At 46.4% G+C, this 19,900-nt stretch overlaps 1 protein-coding gene across 2 annotated transcripts in view; it reads right to left on the bottom strand.

Moving 5' to 3' along the window:
- MARCHF10 (membrane associated ring-CH-type finger 10) overlaps positions 1 to 19,900 on the bottom strand; it is an 82,963-nt gene that overhangs the window by 31,668 nt on the left and 31,395 nt on the right. Inside the window, exons 3-4 of one of the 2 annotated variants that reach the window (XM_027081278.1) lie at positions 19,335 to 19,506; positions 6,344 to 6,487 (exon numbers count right to left, since the gene is read on the bottom strand). In XM_027081278.1, coding sequence (XP_026937079.1) covers positions 6,344 to 6,487; positions 19,335 to 19,506 — 316 coding nt within the window. Of the gene's footprint in view, positions 1 to 6,343; positions 6,488 to 19,334; positions 19,507 to 19,900 lie in introns of those variants that run through there. The other variant, XR_003427655.1, reaches the window with a different exon arrangement.

The raw sequence follows: 19,900 nt of genomic DNA, 5'->3' as shown, positions 1-19,900 counted from the left end.
AGCAGCTTTTCATGTGCTTCTTGGCCATCTGTATGTCCTCTTTGGAGAAATGTCTATTTAGGTCTTCTGCCCATTTTTGGATTGGGTTGTTTGTTTTTTTAATACTGAGCTTCATGAGCTGTTTATATACTTTAAAGATTAATCCTTTGTCCATTGATTTGTTTGCAAATATTTTTTCCCATTCTGAGCGTTGTCTTTTCTTCTTGTTTGTAGTTTCCTTTGCTTTGCAAAAGCTTTTAAGTTTCATTAAGTCCTATTTGTTTATTTTTGTTTTTATTTCCATTCCTCTAGGAGGTGGATCAAAAAAGATCTTGCTGTGATTTATGTCAAAGAGTGTTCTTCCTATGTTTTCCTCTAAGAGTTTTATAGTGTCCGGTCTTACATTTAGGTCTCTAATCCATTTTGAGTTTATTTTTGTGTATGGTGTTAGGGAGTATTCTAATTTCATTCTTTTACATGTAGCTGTCCAGTTTTCCCAGCACCACGTATTGAAGAGACTGTCTTTTCTGTGTTGTATATCCTTGCCTCCTTTGTCATAGATTAGTTGATCATAGGTGAATGGGTTTATCTCTGTGCTTTCTATCCTGTTCCGTTGACCTATATTTCTGTTTTTGTGCCAGTACCATATTGTCTTGATTACTGTAGCTTTGTAGTATAGTCTGAAGTCAGGGAGTCTGATTCCTCCAGCTCTGTCTTTTTTTCCCTCAAGACTGCTTTGGCTATTCGGGGTCTTTTGTGTCTCCATACAAATTTTAAGATTTTTTGTTTTAGTTCTGTAAAAAACGCCACTGGTAATTTGATAGGGATTGCATTGAATCTGTAGATTGCTTTGGGTAGTAGAGTCATTTTCACAATACTGAGTCTTCCAATCCAAGGACATGGTATATCTCTCCATCTGTTGGTATCATCTTTAATTTCTTTCAACAGTGTCTTATAGTTGTCTGCATACAGGTCTTTTGTCTCCCTAGGTAGGTTTATTCCTAGGTATTTTATTCTTTTTGTTGCAAAGGTAAATGGGAGTGTTTCCTTAATTTCTCTTTCAGATTTTTCATTGTTAGTGTATAGGAATGCAAGAGCTTTTTGTGCATTAAAGTTTGTATCCTGCTACTCTACCAAATTCATTGATTAGCTCTAGTAGTTTTCTGGTGGCATCTTTAGGATTCTCTATGTATAGTATCATGTCATCTGCAAACAGTGGCAGTTTTACTTCTTCTTTTTCAATTTAGATTCCTTTTATTTCTTTTTCTTCTTTGATTGCCATAGCTAGGACTTCCAAAACTATGTTGAATAATAGTGGCGAGAGTGAACATCCTTGTCTTGCTCCTGATCTTAGAGGAAATGCTTTCAGCTTTTCACCATTGAGAATGATGTTTGCTGTGGGTTTGTCATATATGGCCTTTATGATGTTGAGGTAGGTTCCCTCTATGCCCACTTTCTGGAGAGTTTTTATCATAAATCGGTGTTGAATTTTGTCAAAGGTTTCTCTGCATCTATTGAGATGATCATATGTGGTTTTTTGTTTGTTTTTTGTTTGTTTTTTGTTTTTTGCGGCACGCGGGCCCCTCACTGCTGTGGCCTCTCCCACTGCAGAGCACAGGCTCTGGATGCGCAGGCTCAGCGGCCGTGGCCCACGGGCCCAGCCGCTCTGTGGCATGTGGGATCCTCCTGGACCGGGGCACGAACCCGTGTCCCCGCATCGGCAGGCGGACTTTCAACCACTGCGCCACCAGGGAAGCCCGATCATATGGTTTTTATTCTTCACTTTGTTAATATGGTGTATCACATTGATTGATTTGCGTATATTGAAGAGTCCTTGCATCCCTGGGATAAATCCCACTTGATCACGGTGTATGATCCTTTTAATGTGCTGTTGGATTCTGTTTGCTTGTATTTTGTTGAGGATTTTTGCATCTATATTCATCAGTGATATTGGTCTCTAATTTTCTTTTTTTGTAGTATCTTTGTCTGGTTTTGGTATCAAGGTGATGGTGGCCTCACAGAATGAGTTTGGGAGTGTTCCTTCCTCCACAGTTCTTTGGAAGAGTTTGAGAAGGATGGGTGTTAGCTCTTCTCTAAATGTTTGATAGAATTCACCTGTGAAGCCATCTGGTCCTGGACTTTTGTTTGTTGGAAGATTTTTAATCACAGTTTCAATTTCACTACTTGTGATTGGTCTGTTCATATTTTCTATTTCTTCCTGGTTCAGTCTTGGAAGGTTATACGTTTCTAAGAATTTGTCCATTTCTTCCAGGTTGTCCATCTTATTGGCATAGAGTTGCTTGTAATAGTCTCTTAGGATGCTTTGTTTTTCTGCAGTGTCTGTTGTAACTTCTCCTTTTTCATTTCTAATTTTATTGAATTGAGTCCTCTCCCTCTTTTTCTTGGTGAGTCTGGCTATTGGTTTATCAGTTTTGTTTATCTTCTCAAAGAACCAGCTTTTAGTTTTATTGATCTTTGCTATTGTTTTCTTTGTTTCTATTTCATTTATTTCTGCTCTGATCTTTATGATTTCTTTCCTTCTGCTAACTTTGGGTTTTGTTTGTTCTTCTTTCTCTAGTTCCTTTAGGGGTAAGGTTAGATTGTTTATTTGAGATTTTTTCTTGTTTCTTGAGGTAGGCTTGTATAGCTATAAACTTCCCTCTTAGAACTGCTTTTGCTGCATCCCATAGGTTTTGGATCATTGTGTTTTCATTGTCATTTGTCTCTAGGTATTTTTGATTTCCTCTTTGATTTCTTCAGTGATCTCTTTGTTATTTAGTAACGTATTGTTTAGCCTCCATGTGTTTGTGTTTTTTACATTTTTTTCCCTGTAATTGATTTCTAATTTCATAGCATTTTGGTCAGAAAAGATGCTTGATATGATGTCAATTTTCTTAAATTTACTGAGGCTTGATTTGTGACCCAAGATGTGATCTATCCTGGAGAATGTTCTGTGCACACTTGAGAAGAAAGTGTAATCTGCTGTTTTTGGATGGAATGTCCTATAAATATCAATTAAATCTATCTGGTCTATTATGTCATTTAAAGCTTGTGTTTCCTTGTTAACTTTCTGTTTGGATGATCTGTCCATTGGTGTAAGTGAGGTGTTAAGGTCCCCAATTTTAACGTGTTACTGTCGATTTCCCCTTTTACAGCTGTTAGCATTTGCCTTATGTATTGAGATGCTCCTATGTTGGGTGCATATATATTTATAATTGTTATATCTTCTTCTTGGATTGTTCCCTTGATCATTATGTATTGTCCTTCCTTGTCTCTTGTAACATTCTTTATTTTAAAGTCTATTTTATCTGATATGAGTATTGCTACTCCAGCTTTCTTTTGATTTCCATTTTCATGGAATATCTTTTTCCATCCCCTCACTCTCAGTCTGAATGTGTCCCTAGGTCTGAAGTGGGTCTCTTGTAGACAGCATATATATGGGTCTTGTTTTTATATCCATTCAGCAAGCCTGTGTCTTTTGGTTGGAGAATTTAATCCATTCACGTTTAAGGTAATTATCGATATGTATGTTCCTATGACCATTTGCTCAATTGTTTTGGGTGTGTTTTTGTAGGTTCTTTTCTTCTCTTGTGTTTCCCACTTAGATAAATTCCTTTATCATTTGTTGTAGAGCTGGTTTGGTGGTGCTGGGCCTCTGAGGCCCTGCATGGACTCCAGGCCCTGCATGGACTCCAGCCCTGACTGGAGTGCCTGCCGTTTCCAGGAGTCTGACTAGGTGCAACCGAATGTCGTGGGTGCAGTGAGATGAAACCAGAAAAAACATCTCTCTGCCCTAAGACTATGTCTTTGGTCTAGACTTCCACGTGTGCTTGACCAACAGTTTCGTCCATTCTGACAGCCATAGAGTTTTGTTTTCCTCTGGTTAAAAAAGTAGTCGATGTCCATTGTAGGAAATTTGGAAGACACAGAAGAGGATGAAGAAGAAATAAAAATCACCCAATATCCAAAACTCAGAAGACCATTGCTACTGTTCTGGAATTCAGAGGTGGGTTGCAAACTCAAGACCCGTGGGCTATTTTCATCCTGTACTTGTCTGCTGGCTCAGTGTTTGAACACTGAGTTACCTGCCTTTAGGGGGAGCATGTCTGGTTCACCACAGGCCCCACAGCCTTTGTCATGTATTTCTCCTGCCATACCTGTCTGTTCCCTGAAGACATTTGAATTTACAACCCAGGCCTCTCTTATCTAGAAGTATTGTCTTAAAAAACAAAATTGGGATATCTGGGTATATACAACTTTACGTCCTGCTTCCTTTCCCTAAACATTTTATTGTGAGCATTATCTCCTGCCGTTAATTGTGAAGAACACAATAATAATTATACTGCAAGGGTACATTATATAAAATATCATAATTTGTATAACCCTTCTCCTATTGTTGGGTATATAGATTATTTTAAGTTTTTTTGCTGCCACAAATTACTCCAGGATAGATGTCCTTGCTTATAACTCCTTGACTATATGTCTTATTTTCTTAGAATAGATTCATAGGAGTGGAATTGCAAGCTTTCTAAAGACTTTGACACATGTTGCCAAATTCCACTTTGTACCAAGTTACCCTACAGGTAGACTATGAAAGCATCTCTCATAACTGTGTCATCAGGAATGCATGCCAAGGGCTTGGCAAGCACCTGACACATCAGTGCCCAGGAAATGTTAGTTATTAGTTTCATTACCAGTATTGAACATTATTTGAAAAAACCTTAGCCTAGCTAAGGTAGGCCAAATTTATCTCATGTAAGTTTACGTTCATTACTGAGTGAGCTTGAACTTTTTTTCCCTCCAATTTTATCAGCCATCTGTATTTCTTCTTCTGTGAAATTGTCTGCTGTGCCTCTTCCCCAACTTTTCTATTAGGCATTTGTGTTTTTCTTATTATTCGTAAGAGCTGTCTATGTATTACCTCTCTGTCCCATTTGCTTCGAATCTCTCACTGGTGCAATTCAAACATGTGACTCCTACTCCCACTTATGCAAACCACTTAGAATGTGAAAAAAAAGGACTACAGCGAGATGACTGAGGGAATAATTGGGGGAAGATGAGGAGTCCTGGTATAATAGAAAATTGGGACAAAATCTCAGTGAATCTCAGGATCATGGAAGATGTCTTCTGGGTGCAGGTGGCGGATTAGATGAGCCTCCCGGGTCCAGGAACGTCTGATGCATAGGGAATCTCACCTTTCAAATAACAGTCTACAGTTCACTGAGGACTCTTGGGGAGATGGCAGGAGAGAAACTTACAGGAGTTGAGTGCCCACTATCGTCAAGTCCTGGTCAGAATATTAGCTCCTTTAGTTATTACAGCAATGCAGTGAGGTAGATATCATTATCCTTATTTTAAGACAAGGGAACTGTAACCCAGACTGGCTACTTGACCACCCAAGACTCCATCGCTGGGAGGAAGAAGAGCTGGAACTAGAAGTGAGGTCTGCCCTTCCCAACGGAAGGCATTAGATCACTGGGAGCCCGTGGACATCTAGTTGCTAGAGATTCACATAGGCTCTAATCGCCCCTGACTTCAGGCCATCCAGATACATGTTCTATACTTGCGTGTGTCCACCACAGTATATATCATATTTTTAAAGAAAGGCGCCTGTGTTTATCGGGTGGCAAGGAAGTGTGATGCTCGGTGGCTTCCCCAAGGGGAAGAACAGGTCCTTGGCAAGGTGAGCTACCAAGCATCCCTTTCCTTGAATCCCAAGGGGCGTCCTTAGGACCTGTTCCTCCTTTCCTTCTGCCACCGCAGGAGAGGACAAGCGTGGCTTAGGCCTTGGGATGAACGCTCAAGACTGAAAGAGGAGGTATCCGCCAACCAGGGCTTTGAAATAAAGCTTATATTCGCTTCGATGTTATTTCTTACACGGTAAGGTCTTGACGCCTTGGATCAGAGGGGAGAAGATCTCCGTGGGAGGTGAGTCGTCTGCCATCCACAGACCCCCCTATCCTTCCCTCCTGGGAAGTGGGCAGGAACTGTGGCCAGGTGAGACATCCCTGGGCTGCAGACTGCCTCTCCACCCCCCACCCCCACCCCATCCCCCAACACCTACCACCCACCACCCAAATACCCTCTCCAGAAGCCTGACGGCGGGCACCCACTCAAAACCATGCACAGTCTCACTTATGGAGTAATGGCAGAGAAAATTAAAACTCCTCCCTGCCCTGCCTTTTCCCAGCAGCCTCCCTTGGAGAAGGAAATTGGATCCAATAGTTTGCTTTTAAGTGTTTCACTGTAAGGTACACACTCTTCACATAAAAACGGAAGTGTCTAAAAACCACACGGAATTCACCAGGTTACAGCACAAGTCAGTCTCTCTGAGGACTGAGGTGCACGAGCTGCAGGTCCTTACCTACTCCCCTGAGGGCTGGCGCCTTCCCGGGCAGCTGCAGTTTCTCTCTGCTTCTGTCCCCAGACGCTCTCGGGCTCTGCATTTCTGGGCTGACTATTAGGTTTGGCCTCCTCTTGCTTGATAAAATCTGCAATGCCTGGGCTGCTGAAAGATGCAAAATCTTTTCAATAATTTTTACAGGAAAACATCTTCTGTAGAAAGAATGCTCAAAGGGTGGGGAAGGCTTTTAAGGAAATAGACCCAGGAGGTCAGGGAAGAGCTGGATTTGAAATCTGGTTCTATGACCTTCTAGCCATGGGGGCTTGGACAAATCACTTCTGGAAGCCTCAGTTTTCCCACCTGTGACATGGGAATAATAGTACCTACTTCACAAGGCTTTTATCACCATTAATGAGCACCCCTGACACCTGCAATGTGGAGTCTGTAGGGGGTGTTTCCTTTGACTAAGAAGTTTCTAGCTTCCAGTTCTTAGATGTTGGGATGGGCCTGTTGGTAAAACCGTCAAGAGCCTTTTACATTTGGGACACACCACAAGCCCTGCTCCCCACGTGTTCATCCAAGTTTGAATCACAACCTATTTTACACCTGCATATTCATATCCTCAGGTTGTTTTTTAGCAGCTAATCTGGCTTTCCAGAAAGGTTCCAAGCATCTGGGGACCAGATACCCTTTCTCTTGCCTGTGTGCTACCCACCACTGGACTGGGATGATACACTCACAGGAAGATGGTAGCTGGAGTGCTAACTTGGATTGAGTTCCCAATATTTTTTTTTAAGATTCACATTTTGAATTAGGTTGCTAATTAGTACGAATAATCTCAAGTTTCTTCCTCACACGTATTAAGTGTCAGTGCCCGTGAGTTTAGGGAAAGAGTTTTGTTATTTTCCATGCAGCTCTACAAGTTCTCGAGTTCACAGGCAGTTAAATTGTGAATATCTCGATTAAATGCTTCCAAGAGAATTTGCTTGGCTCATCCCCTTTTGGACAGTTCAGAAATTTCAGAAATAGCCGTAGCCAGCAGGCCACGGGGGTAAAGCTGGGAAGGGTCCCTGAGTCCTGCGCGAGAGAACAGCCTTTCTTGGCACGTGAAGACAACTGAATTTATGTTCGTGGTGTAAGCTGTGGTTGGGTGAATAGTTTTCATCCAGATTCAGGGAAGGAATGAAAGCTCTCCTTGGCAGTCCGTGAAACCTCATTTAAAACAGTGATTAGGTACTACCTACTTTCCCTGACAGGCCCTGGTAGGGGAAGGCAGTGGGTTCTGTGCTCTAAGACAGAGAGGATCGTGTTCCACAGGGAACTTACTAAAAGGGGGAGCTACCGGTGGTGTGGGTTCCAGCTTAGGGTGGAGCTGGAGCCCAGAGAGGTTGTGGGCATGACCAGAAAGGAGAGAAGAGAATCCTCCAGGAAATGAGATGGTGTAGGATGGTGGTTACACAGGATCTCACTGACCAAGCGTGGGGAGAGAGGAGGAGGGACCAAGGCTTTACACTAAGGGACCGGCCATGGAGGAAAGCAGGGAGGCACTTAGCCCCAGGAGCTGTGCTCCTCTGGTCCACAGGCTTCTCCCCATCCCCTGAGGCCTCGTTCCTGTCCAGCGCTCAGAAGTCAGCGACTGCCTCCTGCCTAAGCCCCTGGCTGACCGGGGAGAAAGCAGCGGGGGTTATTACTTACTGAGGAGGAAACAGAGGGAGGATCAGGGAAGGGCCAGGCTCAGGGCACAGGCCAAGTCCAGTGTGTGTTCAGGACCTGGCTCAAAGGTCCTTGTCACAAGGATTTTACTCTGATTCCCAGCAGAATATTCAAGTTTCCTTCACAGCCCAGGCAGCAGAACTTCACCCTGCCTGCAGCCCCCTACTCCCCCTGCTCCACACCTGCACACCCTCGGGGGAGTGAACGCCCTCCCAGAGGGCCTTTCTTCTTCAGCCTGCACTAACATGTGCCAGCCAGCAAGTCCCTGGAGGTCTGTTTCCAGTTTTAGGAGTCTGCTTTGGCCAGACGTTCAGGGTCCTTAGGGCCTTTAGCATTTAAATATTCCAAAATTGCCTCAGGTGTGTGTCTTTTCTCTCCAACTAGACTGTAAGCTCCTTAAGGGTGAGGACCCTGTCTTAGCCAGCCTGTGTGTTGCCTCAAATTCTACTGCAGGGCAAATCATAATCGCCTAGCAGGCCTTGAGAAGATGTATTCAGCTGAAACTATGGGGAAATTCCAGAAGTAGAACCATTTGTTTTTTCTTGTGCTGAACACCAAGGATGACTTAAGATAAAAGGTTAGTCTGTTTTCTTGTTCAAAAAAAGTACCTTCTTCAAAGCGTCAGATCTCTTAAATGATTTCCAAAATGATTTCCATAATCCTGTCTCCTCTAATTGAGTTCTCAGCAAACTAAAGTAATAAAGCTGAAACACGAGAGGCTGTTTGACCAGGTCTGGCAGTGAAGAAAACACTGCTGGTACTGTAAACAGAATCCTCTGACTTTGGGCAATTTGAATCTCAGTATCTGCAGCTGTAAAGTGGGAATATTCCTATCTTGTAGAGTTATTGTGAAGATTAGCAATAATGTATGTAAATGCTCTAACTCAGTGTTTGGTGCTTATTAGCTGCTAAAAATGGTAACTGCTGCTTCCACCACAAATAGTGATACTACTACTAATAATAATTGGGAATCTGAAGTCACTCCCCTGAGAGAACTGAATTTGACCAGAAATTTATTATTATGCAGGCTTTATAGGTTGAGAGTAACTTATTCAGCAGCCTTTATTTCTGTGTTATTCTTTTTTTTTTTTTTTTTTTTGCGGTACGCGGGCCTCTCACTGTTGTGGCCCCTCCCGTTGCGGAGCACAGGCTCCGGATGCGCAGGCTCAGCGGCCATGGCTCACGGGCCCAGCCGCTCCGCGGCATGTGGGATCTTCCCGGACTGGGGCACGAACCCGTGTCCCCTGCATCAGCAGGCAGACTCTCAACCACTGCGCTACCAGGGAAGCCCCTGTGTTATTCTTGCTCTCTTCCTTAATCCTGTTATAAAATCCAAGAGGCAAACAGTAACTTGTTTTTTTATTATAATTTGTTCAACAAATACCCGTGCACCTTTGCTATGCAATGATCCAGGGGTTCACAGAGATGAGTAACACATTTTGGCCTAAAGATTATAATCTAACTTGGCTGCACCACTGACTTCTTCCCTGTGATACGCTTTAGGTTCAGTGGAAAGCAAACTCCTGGGAATTATTCCTTCTTCTCCATCTGCAACTGAAGTTACAAATGAGGTGACCTAAGCTGCCTAGTTTGTATGTCCATGAATTCCAGTCCTAATCACCTTGCCCGCATCCAAAGTGAACCAAACCTCAGACCTCTGGGGCCTTTCTGAGATGGTCCTCACCGTGGCATGTTACATATATTAATCTGCAGGAAGGCCAAGTTATATTTACACTGAAAGGTGAAATGTAACTTCCCCTCCAGGTAGGAGGACAGACGCTTTGCCTTACAGAGAACGGAGGGGGTTGTGTTCAGGAGTTTCATTGCCGGCCGGCCTGACACCCTGAAGTTTGTAGGTGAATTTGGGGAAGACTGTGGCTTGCTTTGGGCGCCGTGAAGCCCACACCTTCTAGTATCTGGGCAAAGGGGTACCTCCAGTAGCAAAAAAACCAAACAGCTGTTTACATAGAAGGTGTCTGCCTCCGTTCTCTCTCTCTTTTTTAATAAGTTTATTTATTTATTTATTTATTTTGGCTGCGTTGGGTCTTCGTTGCTGTGCGCGGGCTTTCTCTAGTTGCGGCGAGTGGGGGCTACTCTTCGTTGTGGTGCGCGGGCTTCTCATTGCAGTGGCTTCTCTTGTTGTGGAGCACGGGCTCTAGGCGCGTGGGCTTCAGTAGTTGTAGCATGCGGGCTCAGTAGTTGTGGCTCCTGGGCTCTAGAGCACAGGCTCAGTAGTTGTGGTGCACGGGCTTAGTTGCTCTGCAGCATGTGGGATCTTCCCGGACCAGGGCTCGAACCCGTGTCCCCTGCATTGGCAGGCGGATTCTTTTTTTTTCTAACATCTTTATTGGAGTATAATTGCTTTACAATGGTGTGTTACTTTTTGCCTTGTAACAAAGTGAATCAGCTGTATGTATACATATATTCCCATATCTCCTCCCTCTTGCGTCTCCCTCCCACCCCTCCAGGTGGTCACAAAGCACCGAGCTGATCTCCCTGTGCTGTGCGGCTGCTTCCCACTAGCTATCTGTTTTACATTTGGTAGTGTATATATGTCCATGCCACTCTCACTTCGTCCCAGCTTACCCTTCCCCCTCCCCACGTGGCAGGCAGATTCTTAACCACTGCACCAGCAGGGTAGTCCTGCCTCAGTTCTCTTGACAGTGCTGGGACACTAATTGTTGACTGAATAGTTCTTAATTTGACCAGGAAAGGGAGAAAAAGGTAGAAACCTTATATTTATACAAGACTCTGATGGCTGAGAACCGAGTCCATTTAACGGTCCACGTTAATTCCACGCACCTGATAATTGTTCCGCCCCTCACGTCACCTGCCGTACCCAGACACGGTTCTGGATAGACCAAGTTTGAAAAGCAAGGTGAAGAGAAAGACAATTCCTGAACGTTTACCCTCCCCCACACCATCTTCACTTCGATGCCCGGTGCCCAGGAGGTGCCAAGGCTCTGCCTGAGATGCCTTTTGAAAAGATTTATTGCTTCTTTCAGATCGTGGGAAGAATTACAGCTTAATCGCAGGAGCTGCTGTTGCCTTGGTGTAATAGGCAGCTTTCGGTACAGTTACAAATAACAGGCCCTGTCTGTTTGCCAGTCTGAGTGTGCTGGAAATGAGTGTTGTCTCGCATCCCCAGAGGAGCTCTTAATTAAAGCTTCATTATGCACCATAAATATGTTTTATTTTGGGCCCCAGGAGGTGGGATTTTTGATTTGGGGAGGTGTAGGGCCTAATAAGGAGTCAGGAGAGAAACTGTCAGCAGCGACTGAGCCCTTGAATTTGTCTCTCCTCCGTGTGGTCCTGAACCAACAATCAGATCCAGCGTGGGCTGCCCCCAGAGGCCTGTCCCTGGTGCCACCCTCTCAGGGCCGGCTCGGCGGGCATAGTCACACCCCCAAGGCTACGAGTAGACCCGGAGGAGCCTGATCCGTTTCTGGTGGTTAACGATCGAAACTGCGCCAGACGCGGGAGTGAAGAAATCAGATGAGTCTCGAGAGAGGATGGGCTTTTATTGGTCGCTCACTCCTTTAAGTGCTGGAAGAAGGCCGAGTGAAGTGGGAGCAGCTGTCTTGGTCTTCCTGCTTCCCCGCACGTTACACCTCCTGCCGCCGGTCACGGCGCTGCCCTCCGGAAGCTTAACGTCCCCCTGTCCCCACTCCCTGACTCCACTGTGCTGTGTCCTTCACCGAGGGCGACTTACCACACGAGGTAAATTCTACTGGGCCTTCGGGAGTCCGGCAGGCACAGCACAGGGGTCTCTGCCGGGCTGGGGCAGGAGATGGGGAAGTAGCACAGGGCTGCCGGTGACTCGGGTGCGGGGCCCGGAGAGGAGGGAAAGGAGACCGGAGGGAGAGGCGGGGAAGTGTCCCGGCCCCCCGGGGAGGCAGGCGGCAGTAGGGGCAGCTGGAGGCTGCAGAAGTTGGTATTGGGCTGCAGGACGGGGGAGAAAGCAAAGACGGAGCAGTAAGGGGAATATTCAACACAGAACAGGGGGCGCTGCCTGCCGTCACCTGCACGAAAGAAAAAGAGCAGTCAGGAGGCAGCCCTCAGGGTGGGAAAGGACATTTGGAAAAGGCTGTGAATGAATCTAAACTCAAAACTCGTTCTTCGGGGGCTGGGGGGTGGTGTGTCTAGGTGGCCTGGGGGCAGCCGGCCTGGCTCCTGCCCAGGAGGTGCCTGGCTTGGAGCTCAGAGTCACTGAAGAGCTAACCAGGGCAATGGCATCACCATCACACCCTTCTCCAGCCGACGGTCTCCGGCGTCCCTGACAGATGCAGGAAAGTTCTTTCCCACTAAGTTCCCATGTGGAAGCTCGTGGGCCCTTCTCCCCTCCCACAGCCAGTCTAATTAGCTGTTCTGGCGGCAACATATGGTGGCCCGCTGGGTCTCACTTCGGTAACGCTCTCTCCCCCGATTTTCCAGATGCCCCGGGTTGGGAGGTTGTGGTCATGCCCTAATCTGGCCTTTCTGCTGCAGAGGGGAAGCTCGGGGAAAGAGAAAGAAGCAGAGAGATCCTGGTGGGCTCACGGCAAGGGAGAGAGAGCAAGCAGGGAGAAGCAGGTGGACGGGGGAGGTGTCCAGGTGAAGTTAATGATTTGTTCGCTAACCTCACACTCCATCTGCCATCCTTGCTGGACGCAGAATATGGGCACGTGATGCAGTCACGATCCAGAGAGACCCCTCAAGCATGACAGATCTCTCAGCTCTGCCACTAGCCAAGCCGGGTCACCTTGGATCAACGGCTTACCTCCTCAAAACCTGTTTTCTCTAGCCCTGCTCCTGCCGGGGTGGCCCTGAGACCAGCAGCGTGGCTGTCACCTGGCGGCTTCTTAGAAGTGCAGCCTTGCTACCCACTCAAACCTACCGAATCAGAACCTGCAGTTGATTGAGGTCCCCAGGTATTTCTCAAGAACTTCTGAAGTTTGAGAAGCAAGGCTATGAGGGCCAAACCTCTGGGATGAGAATCAGCTGTAGAGCTTGTGGAAAACCAGCTCTGCAGGCCCCTTCCTTGGAGAGTCTGATGCTCTGGGTCAGGACGGGACCCAGGTGTGTGTGTTTTATTAAGGACCTCCCTGGCGATTCTTATCAGAGAACCTGGGGAAATGCTGCGGCTGAACTCAGTTCCTATGCTAAGATGCCATCCGGTTGAAAACCATGACCTATAACGGAGGGCTCTCGGTCCTTATTTACTTGAATCCGCTGTAGCTGACACTCTAACCCACTCATTTCCAAAGGCCTCCCTTGGCTCCTGGCGTGGCTCCTACTTCTCGGACCATTTCTCTGTCGTTGTCTTCTCCCTTCCCTCCTCAGGTGTTTGTATTTCCCGAGGTTCCTTCATCATCTCTCGTTACCCTGTCCGCTCTCGCAGGGGAGACGTTCCTGTAGTTTCAGCCACCTCTTACTCACTCTAGGCCCTTGGCTTCCTTCCGGTGGCCAAGAGTTCTCTGCTGAGCAGCAGACCTGCATACCCAGGTGCTTCCTGGCATCTCCTCCTAGCCCATCCTGGCTGTTCATTCACGGACAACGGCCACAGGATGGGCCCCACCTACTTCTTGCTTTGTCAGCCTTGCAAAGGCAACTGCCGTTGGCTTAGTTTTCTGGGCCAGACCCCCAAGATCTCTCTGATTCCTCCTTTTTCCTTCTTCCCATCCCCAATGCTCACCAAGTTGTGCCAGGCTTAACGTCCTTAAACATCCCTCCAGCCCGGGCCCTCTCCCTCTGCTTTTGCTTCAGGTCAAGCCCTTCTCATTTCTCTCCAGGTCCACAGCAGCTTGCAGCTTGTCTCTCGGCTTCTGTCTGCCCTCACCCTCCCAGCCAGCCCCCTTTCATGAACACAGTCAGCATTTTTTTTTTTTTGCGGTACGCGGGCCTCTCACTGTTGTGGACTCTCCCTTTGCGGAGCACAGGCTCTGGACGCGCAGGCTCAGCGGCCATGGCTCACGGGCCCAGCCGCTCCGCAGCATGTGGGATCCTCCCGGACCGGGACACGAACCCACGTCCCCTGCATCGGCAGGCGGACTCTCAACCACTGAGCCACCAGGGAAGCCCAGCACAGTCAGCTTTTAACGATGCCGATCTGATGCTCCATCGCCTCCAGCATGACGTCAGGGCCCTCGGTGGCCTGGTCCTTGCCTACACGTAGGGCATCAACTTTACACTTCCTAACTTGTAGCCTGACCCTACACAAGCGCTTCTCAAACTCAGATGTGCACACAGATCTCCCAGGGGCCCTGTTAACTGCAGGTTCTGAGTCAGTAAGCCTGGGCTGGGATTCATGCATTTTTAACAAGCTCTCCCGTGATGCCTCTGCCCCTAGTCTGGGGATACGTTGAGGCCCTAGACTCTTGTAGTTCCTCCATGTCTGTCTGTCTGTCTGTCATCTCTTCCCCCTCTTCCTTGCTCTCTCCTCCATGCCTTCGCCCCCTCGGTACCTCCTGCCGGGCGCACCTTTCTCGCCTCCCTCCCCAGACCCTGGCTCAATCCGCTCCTTCAGGATTTTCTCCCCGCCGGCCCCTCCCCACACATCCTTAGAACTGGCCTTGGCTGGGGCGTGTTGGTGTCCTGCCCTCCCACTAGGCAGTGAGCCCCTGGAGGGCGGGTCCTGTGTGTGGGGCAGTTGAATGTACCTATGCTAACATCCCATAGGTACTGGGGGTACAAATGGATGAGTTTATTGGTAATCAAAGAGGTAAATTTTTTAATAATCAAGTTACGACCTCTCACATCTCAAACTAAAATTTCTTTGGTTGAGCTATTCTCTTATAAAGGTGCTAACCTGGGAGCAGTCTATGGTGTTGGAAGCAGGCTTCATACATAGAGGGAGGCTTCGAGATTAACCTTTACCTGAAGCCCAGTCTATACCCAGGATTTCAGTCCTCCTGTCTACCTGGTGGGGTTGGTAACGACTCCATTTTACTGACGAGGAAACAGAGTTTGGAGAAGTCGCCAGTTTACGTTTATAGGGCTAGTAGGTGGTAGACCAGGAATCTGAGCCAGAGCTTCAGATTCCGGGCTCTGGGATGCCCCAGGCCCCTCTGTCTTAGGAGCGTTACCGTAAATGGACTGAGAATTATGGTTCTCTCTATAAATGTGGGAGCATTTGCTTATTGTTGGTTGTTCTCTAACTTGGGCAGACAGCTTGGAAAGTTGTTGGATGCCAGTGGACTTGCCTGGAAACCCATCAACCTTGGCCTTTCAGAGGACATCTTCAACAGAATTTATTTGCCAGGTAAGTTATGAAGATTGGGATTCGCCCTCAAATTTCCCTTCCAGGCTGCTCTTCAAATGAATAGTTCCCGGTCCAAAAGAGACCACAGCTGCCTTAGACGTGTACATTTTAACATCGGAGTTTACTGCAGTTTCTTTCTTTTACAGTCTCCACCATAAGCCACGATTAATCTGACTAGGTTTTGCTATTCCTACAAATTCGAATCTGGTAATGACGAACACTGAACTCAATAAGGAGTGAGGAGAATTTCAGAACATTTGGCTTTGTTTTAAAGGGCAAGATTTTGGAAGCAGGCTCACCAGACTCCATCCAGATCCATTTTCCTGGCACATAACTAGTAGGACTCTGCCCGGGCTCCAGGTGAGAGGAAAGGGCAGGAGAGGGTACTTACTTCCTGTGAGCCTGGCACGGGGATCAAGAGTGACTTAGGACTCCAGGTGCCAGACCCCCACAGCACAATGGCCTTTGGATGCCTCTGCGTGTCCTGGAAAGGAAAGGTGGCTCCTTTCCAAGGCAGGATGGGGCTGGTAGGGGTTTTGGGAACAGGCAGGAGTCCAGGAGCTGATGGCCACCATAGCTCCCTGCACTCACGGGGCCTGCTGTCAGCTCTGCTTCCCCCTGATTCATTCATGGGAGGATGCAGATCCTGTGTACAGACTGGGCTTTCGGTAAAGGTTAATCCCCAAGCCTCCCGCTGCTTGAAAGAAGAATATGTAACTCGGCCAGGCTTATTTCTCACCCTGTGTCAGTGTTCACCTTGACCATGAAATAGGATTTCTGAATCAATTGCACATCAGACCCAGCTGGGTCTGGACTCACTGCCTGAGTTTTCCATGTCTTTTTGGAGGGGAAGCAAACCTCTCACTTGGTGAATGCTTTCTGATGGTTCATCTTTTTCCATTTGGTGTTTTGCTTTGGAAATTCAGGGCACAGTAGAAGTGTCTGTACCTGCGTTTGTGTTAGGAGTTTAAAAATATAACCCTGATTTTTGGGAAAGGAAAAAAGATTGGGGTGGGAGGTGGGGAGGAGGTAACGTGAAGACAAAGAAAACAAAGTTTTCTGGTCCATTCTCCCTACTGAATACAGCTGCCTTGTACCCGATACCTTAAGGCTGTCATGTATGAGCTATGGTGTCGGGGGCCGTTCTAATGGCTGAGCATATGTTTATCATTGAATCCTCACAGCCATCCCAGCAGGTAGGATCTGTGCTGACGCCCAGGCTCTGCCATTTTACAGATGAAGACACTGAGGCACAGGGAAGTTACTTGCTCCAAGTAACAGCAGATGAGAAACGGGGCTCAGATGCTAATCCAAACATTTTAAAGGCGCTAAAGCACTTGCCCAAAACTGCACGGAGGGAGATAACAAGGAGAATCACAAGCCAACTCATTTAGAAATAGTTCCGTGGAATGTATGAATTAATTTAAAATGCGTGAATTTCTTCTAACAGAGTGCGAAGTACAATGAAAATCTCAGTTATACATCTATTAGTAGAGGGCACTGATGGTTCCTCTGTTGTATTGATAAGTAGCTGTGTTAGGCGTTCCAGATAATCATTCACATAGAGGGATTATAATGGATTACCATTACATAGATCTGCATGTAGGTCAAGCCACATTCCCCAGCTGCATTGTTTTATTCAGGAAAAGTCTGGCGTAACTCAGTATGGAAGGTTAGCCTATTAGGCAGATGTTGCAAAGGGATGTCACTGTCTTAACGCTTCAGTTTTGCACAGAACTCAGGTCTGACATGGGAAGAAGTTTTGGTGACTTACTGCCAACTTTGGGTGACCCCCCCCCCAAAATGCTTTAGAAAAATATTTCCCTACAGAGGTGAAGGAAAGCAGGAACCTATGAGTTTACCCAGTGAATCGGATCAACGTGTCCAGATAATTCAGGTCCCCAAGCCTCTTTTTCTATAATAGCAGCATGTTTATCTGAATTTTCTGAGTTGTCACCACCGCTGGACTCAACTTTGCCTGAATGGACTCAGCTTAAATTCTTGCCATGTCCCTGGTCTGTCATTTCACTGTGCTGATGAAGAAACTCTGAGGGTGAGACTATACATGTAAAACGAATGGATCCTAACACACCAAGGCTTTGCTTTTAGCTCACATGATCAACCCAATTTGCTATAGAACTGAGTCGGCTTCTGTAGTAACTGACATCAACCAGCAGGGCTGTTACGCTTGCTGGACGGCCAGGCCACAGTCCAGCTCATGGCTGCATGGGGCTTGGACACGGTCTAGAGCTATAATATGGTGATAAAGCTGGTGTTTTAAAATTTATTTATTTTATTATTATCATTATTTTTAAGCTGGTGGTTTTTAAAGGCTGTTTACTACAAGTAACATCTCTTACGTGGTGAAATAGATATCTTTCTGCCAACTTGGCTCTCTTGCCTAAACCTTGGTGCTTTCTAGCCTAGTGATTCTTCGAATTTGAGGTTTTATAGAAAGTGAAGTGAATTAATTCTCCCTTTCTGTCAGTGTTGTAAGTTCCGTGTGGAGTCCGCTCAGTCGGAAGAACATCTATATTAATCAGACAAGCTAAGATGGGGTGGGCCTAAGCTGTCCATTAGAATGATTTATCTCTACAGAGGACAAAGCACATCATGCAAACAGCTACCTAGTTTTAGCAAGAAGCCTAAAAATTATATCGAGTGACTGGTGTTGCCTTACTTAAATTTATTTTTTTCTATTAAAGACATCCTCAATTTGATACATGACAACATGGATTTTGAAATATTTGGGGAATGATCTTATCTGCCCTATTTCATTCCTTTTTTTTTTTTTTTTTTTTTTTTGTGGTACGCAGGCCTCTCACTGTTGTGGCCTCTCCTGTTGCGGAGCACAGGCTCCGGACGCGCAGGCTCAGCGGCCATGGCTCACGGGCCCAGCCGCTTTGCGGCATGTGGGATCTTCCCGGACCGGGGCACGAACCTGCGTCCCCTGCATCGGCAGGCAGACTCTCAACCACTGCACCACAGGGAAGCCCCTGCCCTATTTCATTCTTAAACAGCTGAATTAAAGACCTAATTCCTACTAAAAGGCTTCAAAATGAGAAGTTGTTAACTACGATGATACTTTCCCCTGGTTAAGGAAAAAGAGTTGGGGCTTTGTCTGAACGGACATCATTTCGGAAGTCAATTTTTCTTTAAACTTCATTAAAGCTATAAAATGTGGGTGGTTAATCTAAGTGAGAGCTGCCATTGTCTAAAAATGCATTAAGACTTAACCAGACGGGTGGTTGCGCGACAGGAGCTATTTAGGATTAGAAAGTCATTGTGATTTGGATTTAAGCGAATTGCATGCTGTTTACGAATTCTTCGGCAGTTAATCTAGATCGCTTCCATTCCACCGCAAGCAGAAGGCAGACCTTTCTGCCTCGTTATCCCAACTTCCACGTCAGTTCCCAGAGGAATCAAGTTTGTCCTACAGATGTTGGCTTTAATGGGGATGAGGCTGAGGGACTCTAAACTTTCAGTTGCATTTATCCCCTTTCTGGATACTATTAAGTTTCTCCTGCCTTAAGCAGAGGACCGGTCTTTGCTTCAAAGGCAGCTAAAGAGTGAATTATTCACCAAATTGCACCAAGGGGAAGATTTACCAAGCCCCCTTTTTTTTCCCAGAGAGGACAACCCCAGAACTGGAGGACTTTCTCAGCAGTAAATTATGCCATTCAGATGCTTTTGAAAGCTTCCCTTCATGCTCTGGACTGAGTCATAAAATTTGATACCTGGGGCCAAATGCCTTTACCCCTCCCAGAAGGTTGAAGAAGATGAAAAGGCAGCCATTCTAGGCCAGGGCCACAGAAAGCCGATGACTGGGCAGAAAATGTGGGCAGTGGAGACAGTTACTCTGCATAATTCACACCTCCTTGACCTGAGGGTCTACTCCGAAATGGATTTTATCATTTGCGTAAGATCATCAGACCCTGCAAAACCTGAATTGGCCGCTTGGAAAACACTAGGTGTAATCGGGACCAGGAATTGATTGCTGTCCTTATCTCTGATGCCGGGATTTTAGAGCTTGTGAATTTCAATAAACCCGCCACTCACCTGGAGAGGGTTTGCTGGGGCCCGCGTTCTCTGATTTCTTTGGAGTCGTGGTACTTTTATGTTTGTGCTTGACTGATGTTTGGTCAATTGCTGGAAGTCTGGAATCACTCTTACACGCAGAACTCTTGGCAGGTAATCCTGGTTCGGCTAGAGCATGCTTCTCACCAGAACTCTGCCGAAAATGAAAGGTGTCTGAGTATCTGTGGTCAATAGGCCATCTTGGCTGGGCAGAGGAAGAAGAGACAAGCCAAATGCAGCAACCCCTCCACAGAGACACTGGAGCATCCTGCGAGCTCAGTGTGCCCTTTCACCAGGTTTCATCAGATTTTCATGGACTGGGCGTATCAATTTAGAAATAATAGCAAAGTTAATGAGTCTATTTTGTAGAACATTATGAAAAGAATGAATTCCTGACCCTTAAGTAATTGGATGACCAACAAACAGCTCACGTGAAGAGCTACGTATGAAAACAGGAGAAACCATCATGCATTTAGACTTCTCGCTATTTGCTATTTGAACTACTTTGGGGGGAGGGGGAGGAAAAATGTTCCTTACGTTAATCATAT

This window comes from Aethalodelphis obliquidens, unplaced genomic scaffold (assembly GCF_003676395.1).
Source record: "Aethalodelphis obliquidens isolate GAN/ISIS:26980383/991018 unplaced genomic scaffold, ASM367639v1 scaffold44, whole genome shotgun sequence".
NCBI classification, from domain to species: Eukaryota; Metazoa; Chordata; class Mammalia; order Artiodactyla; family Delphinidae; genus Aethalodelphis; species Aethalodelphis obliquidens.
The sequence above is the reverse complement of the archived record's forward strand: the minus strand, read 5'-3'. Positions and strand labels throughout refer to the sequence as shown.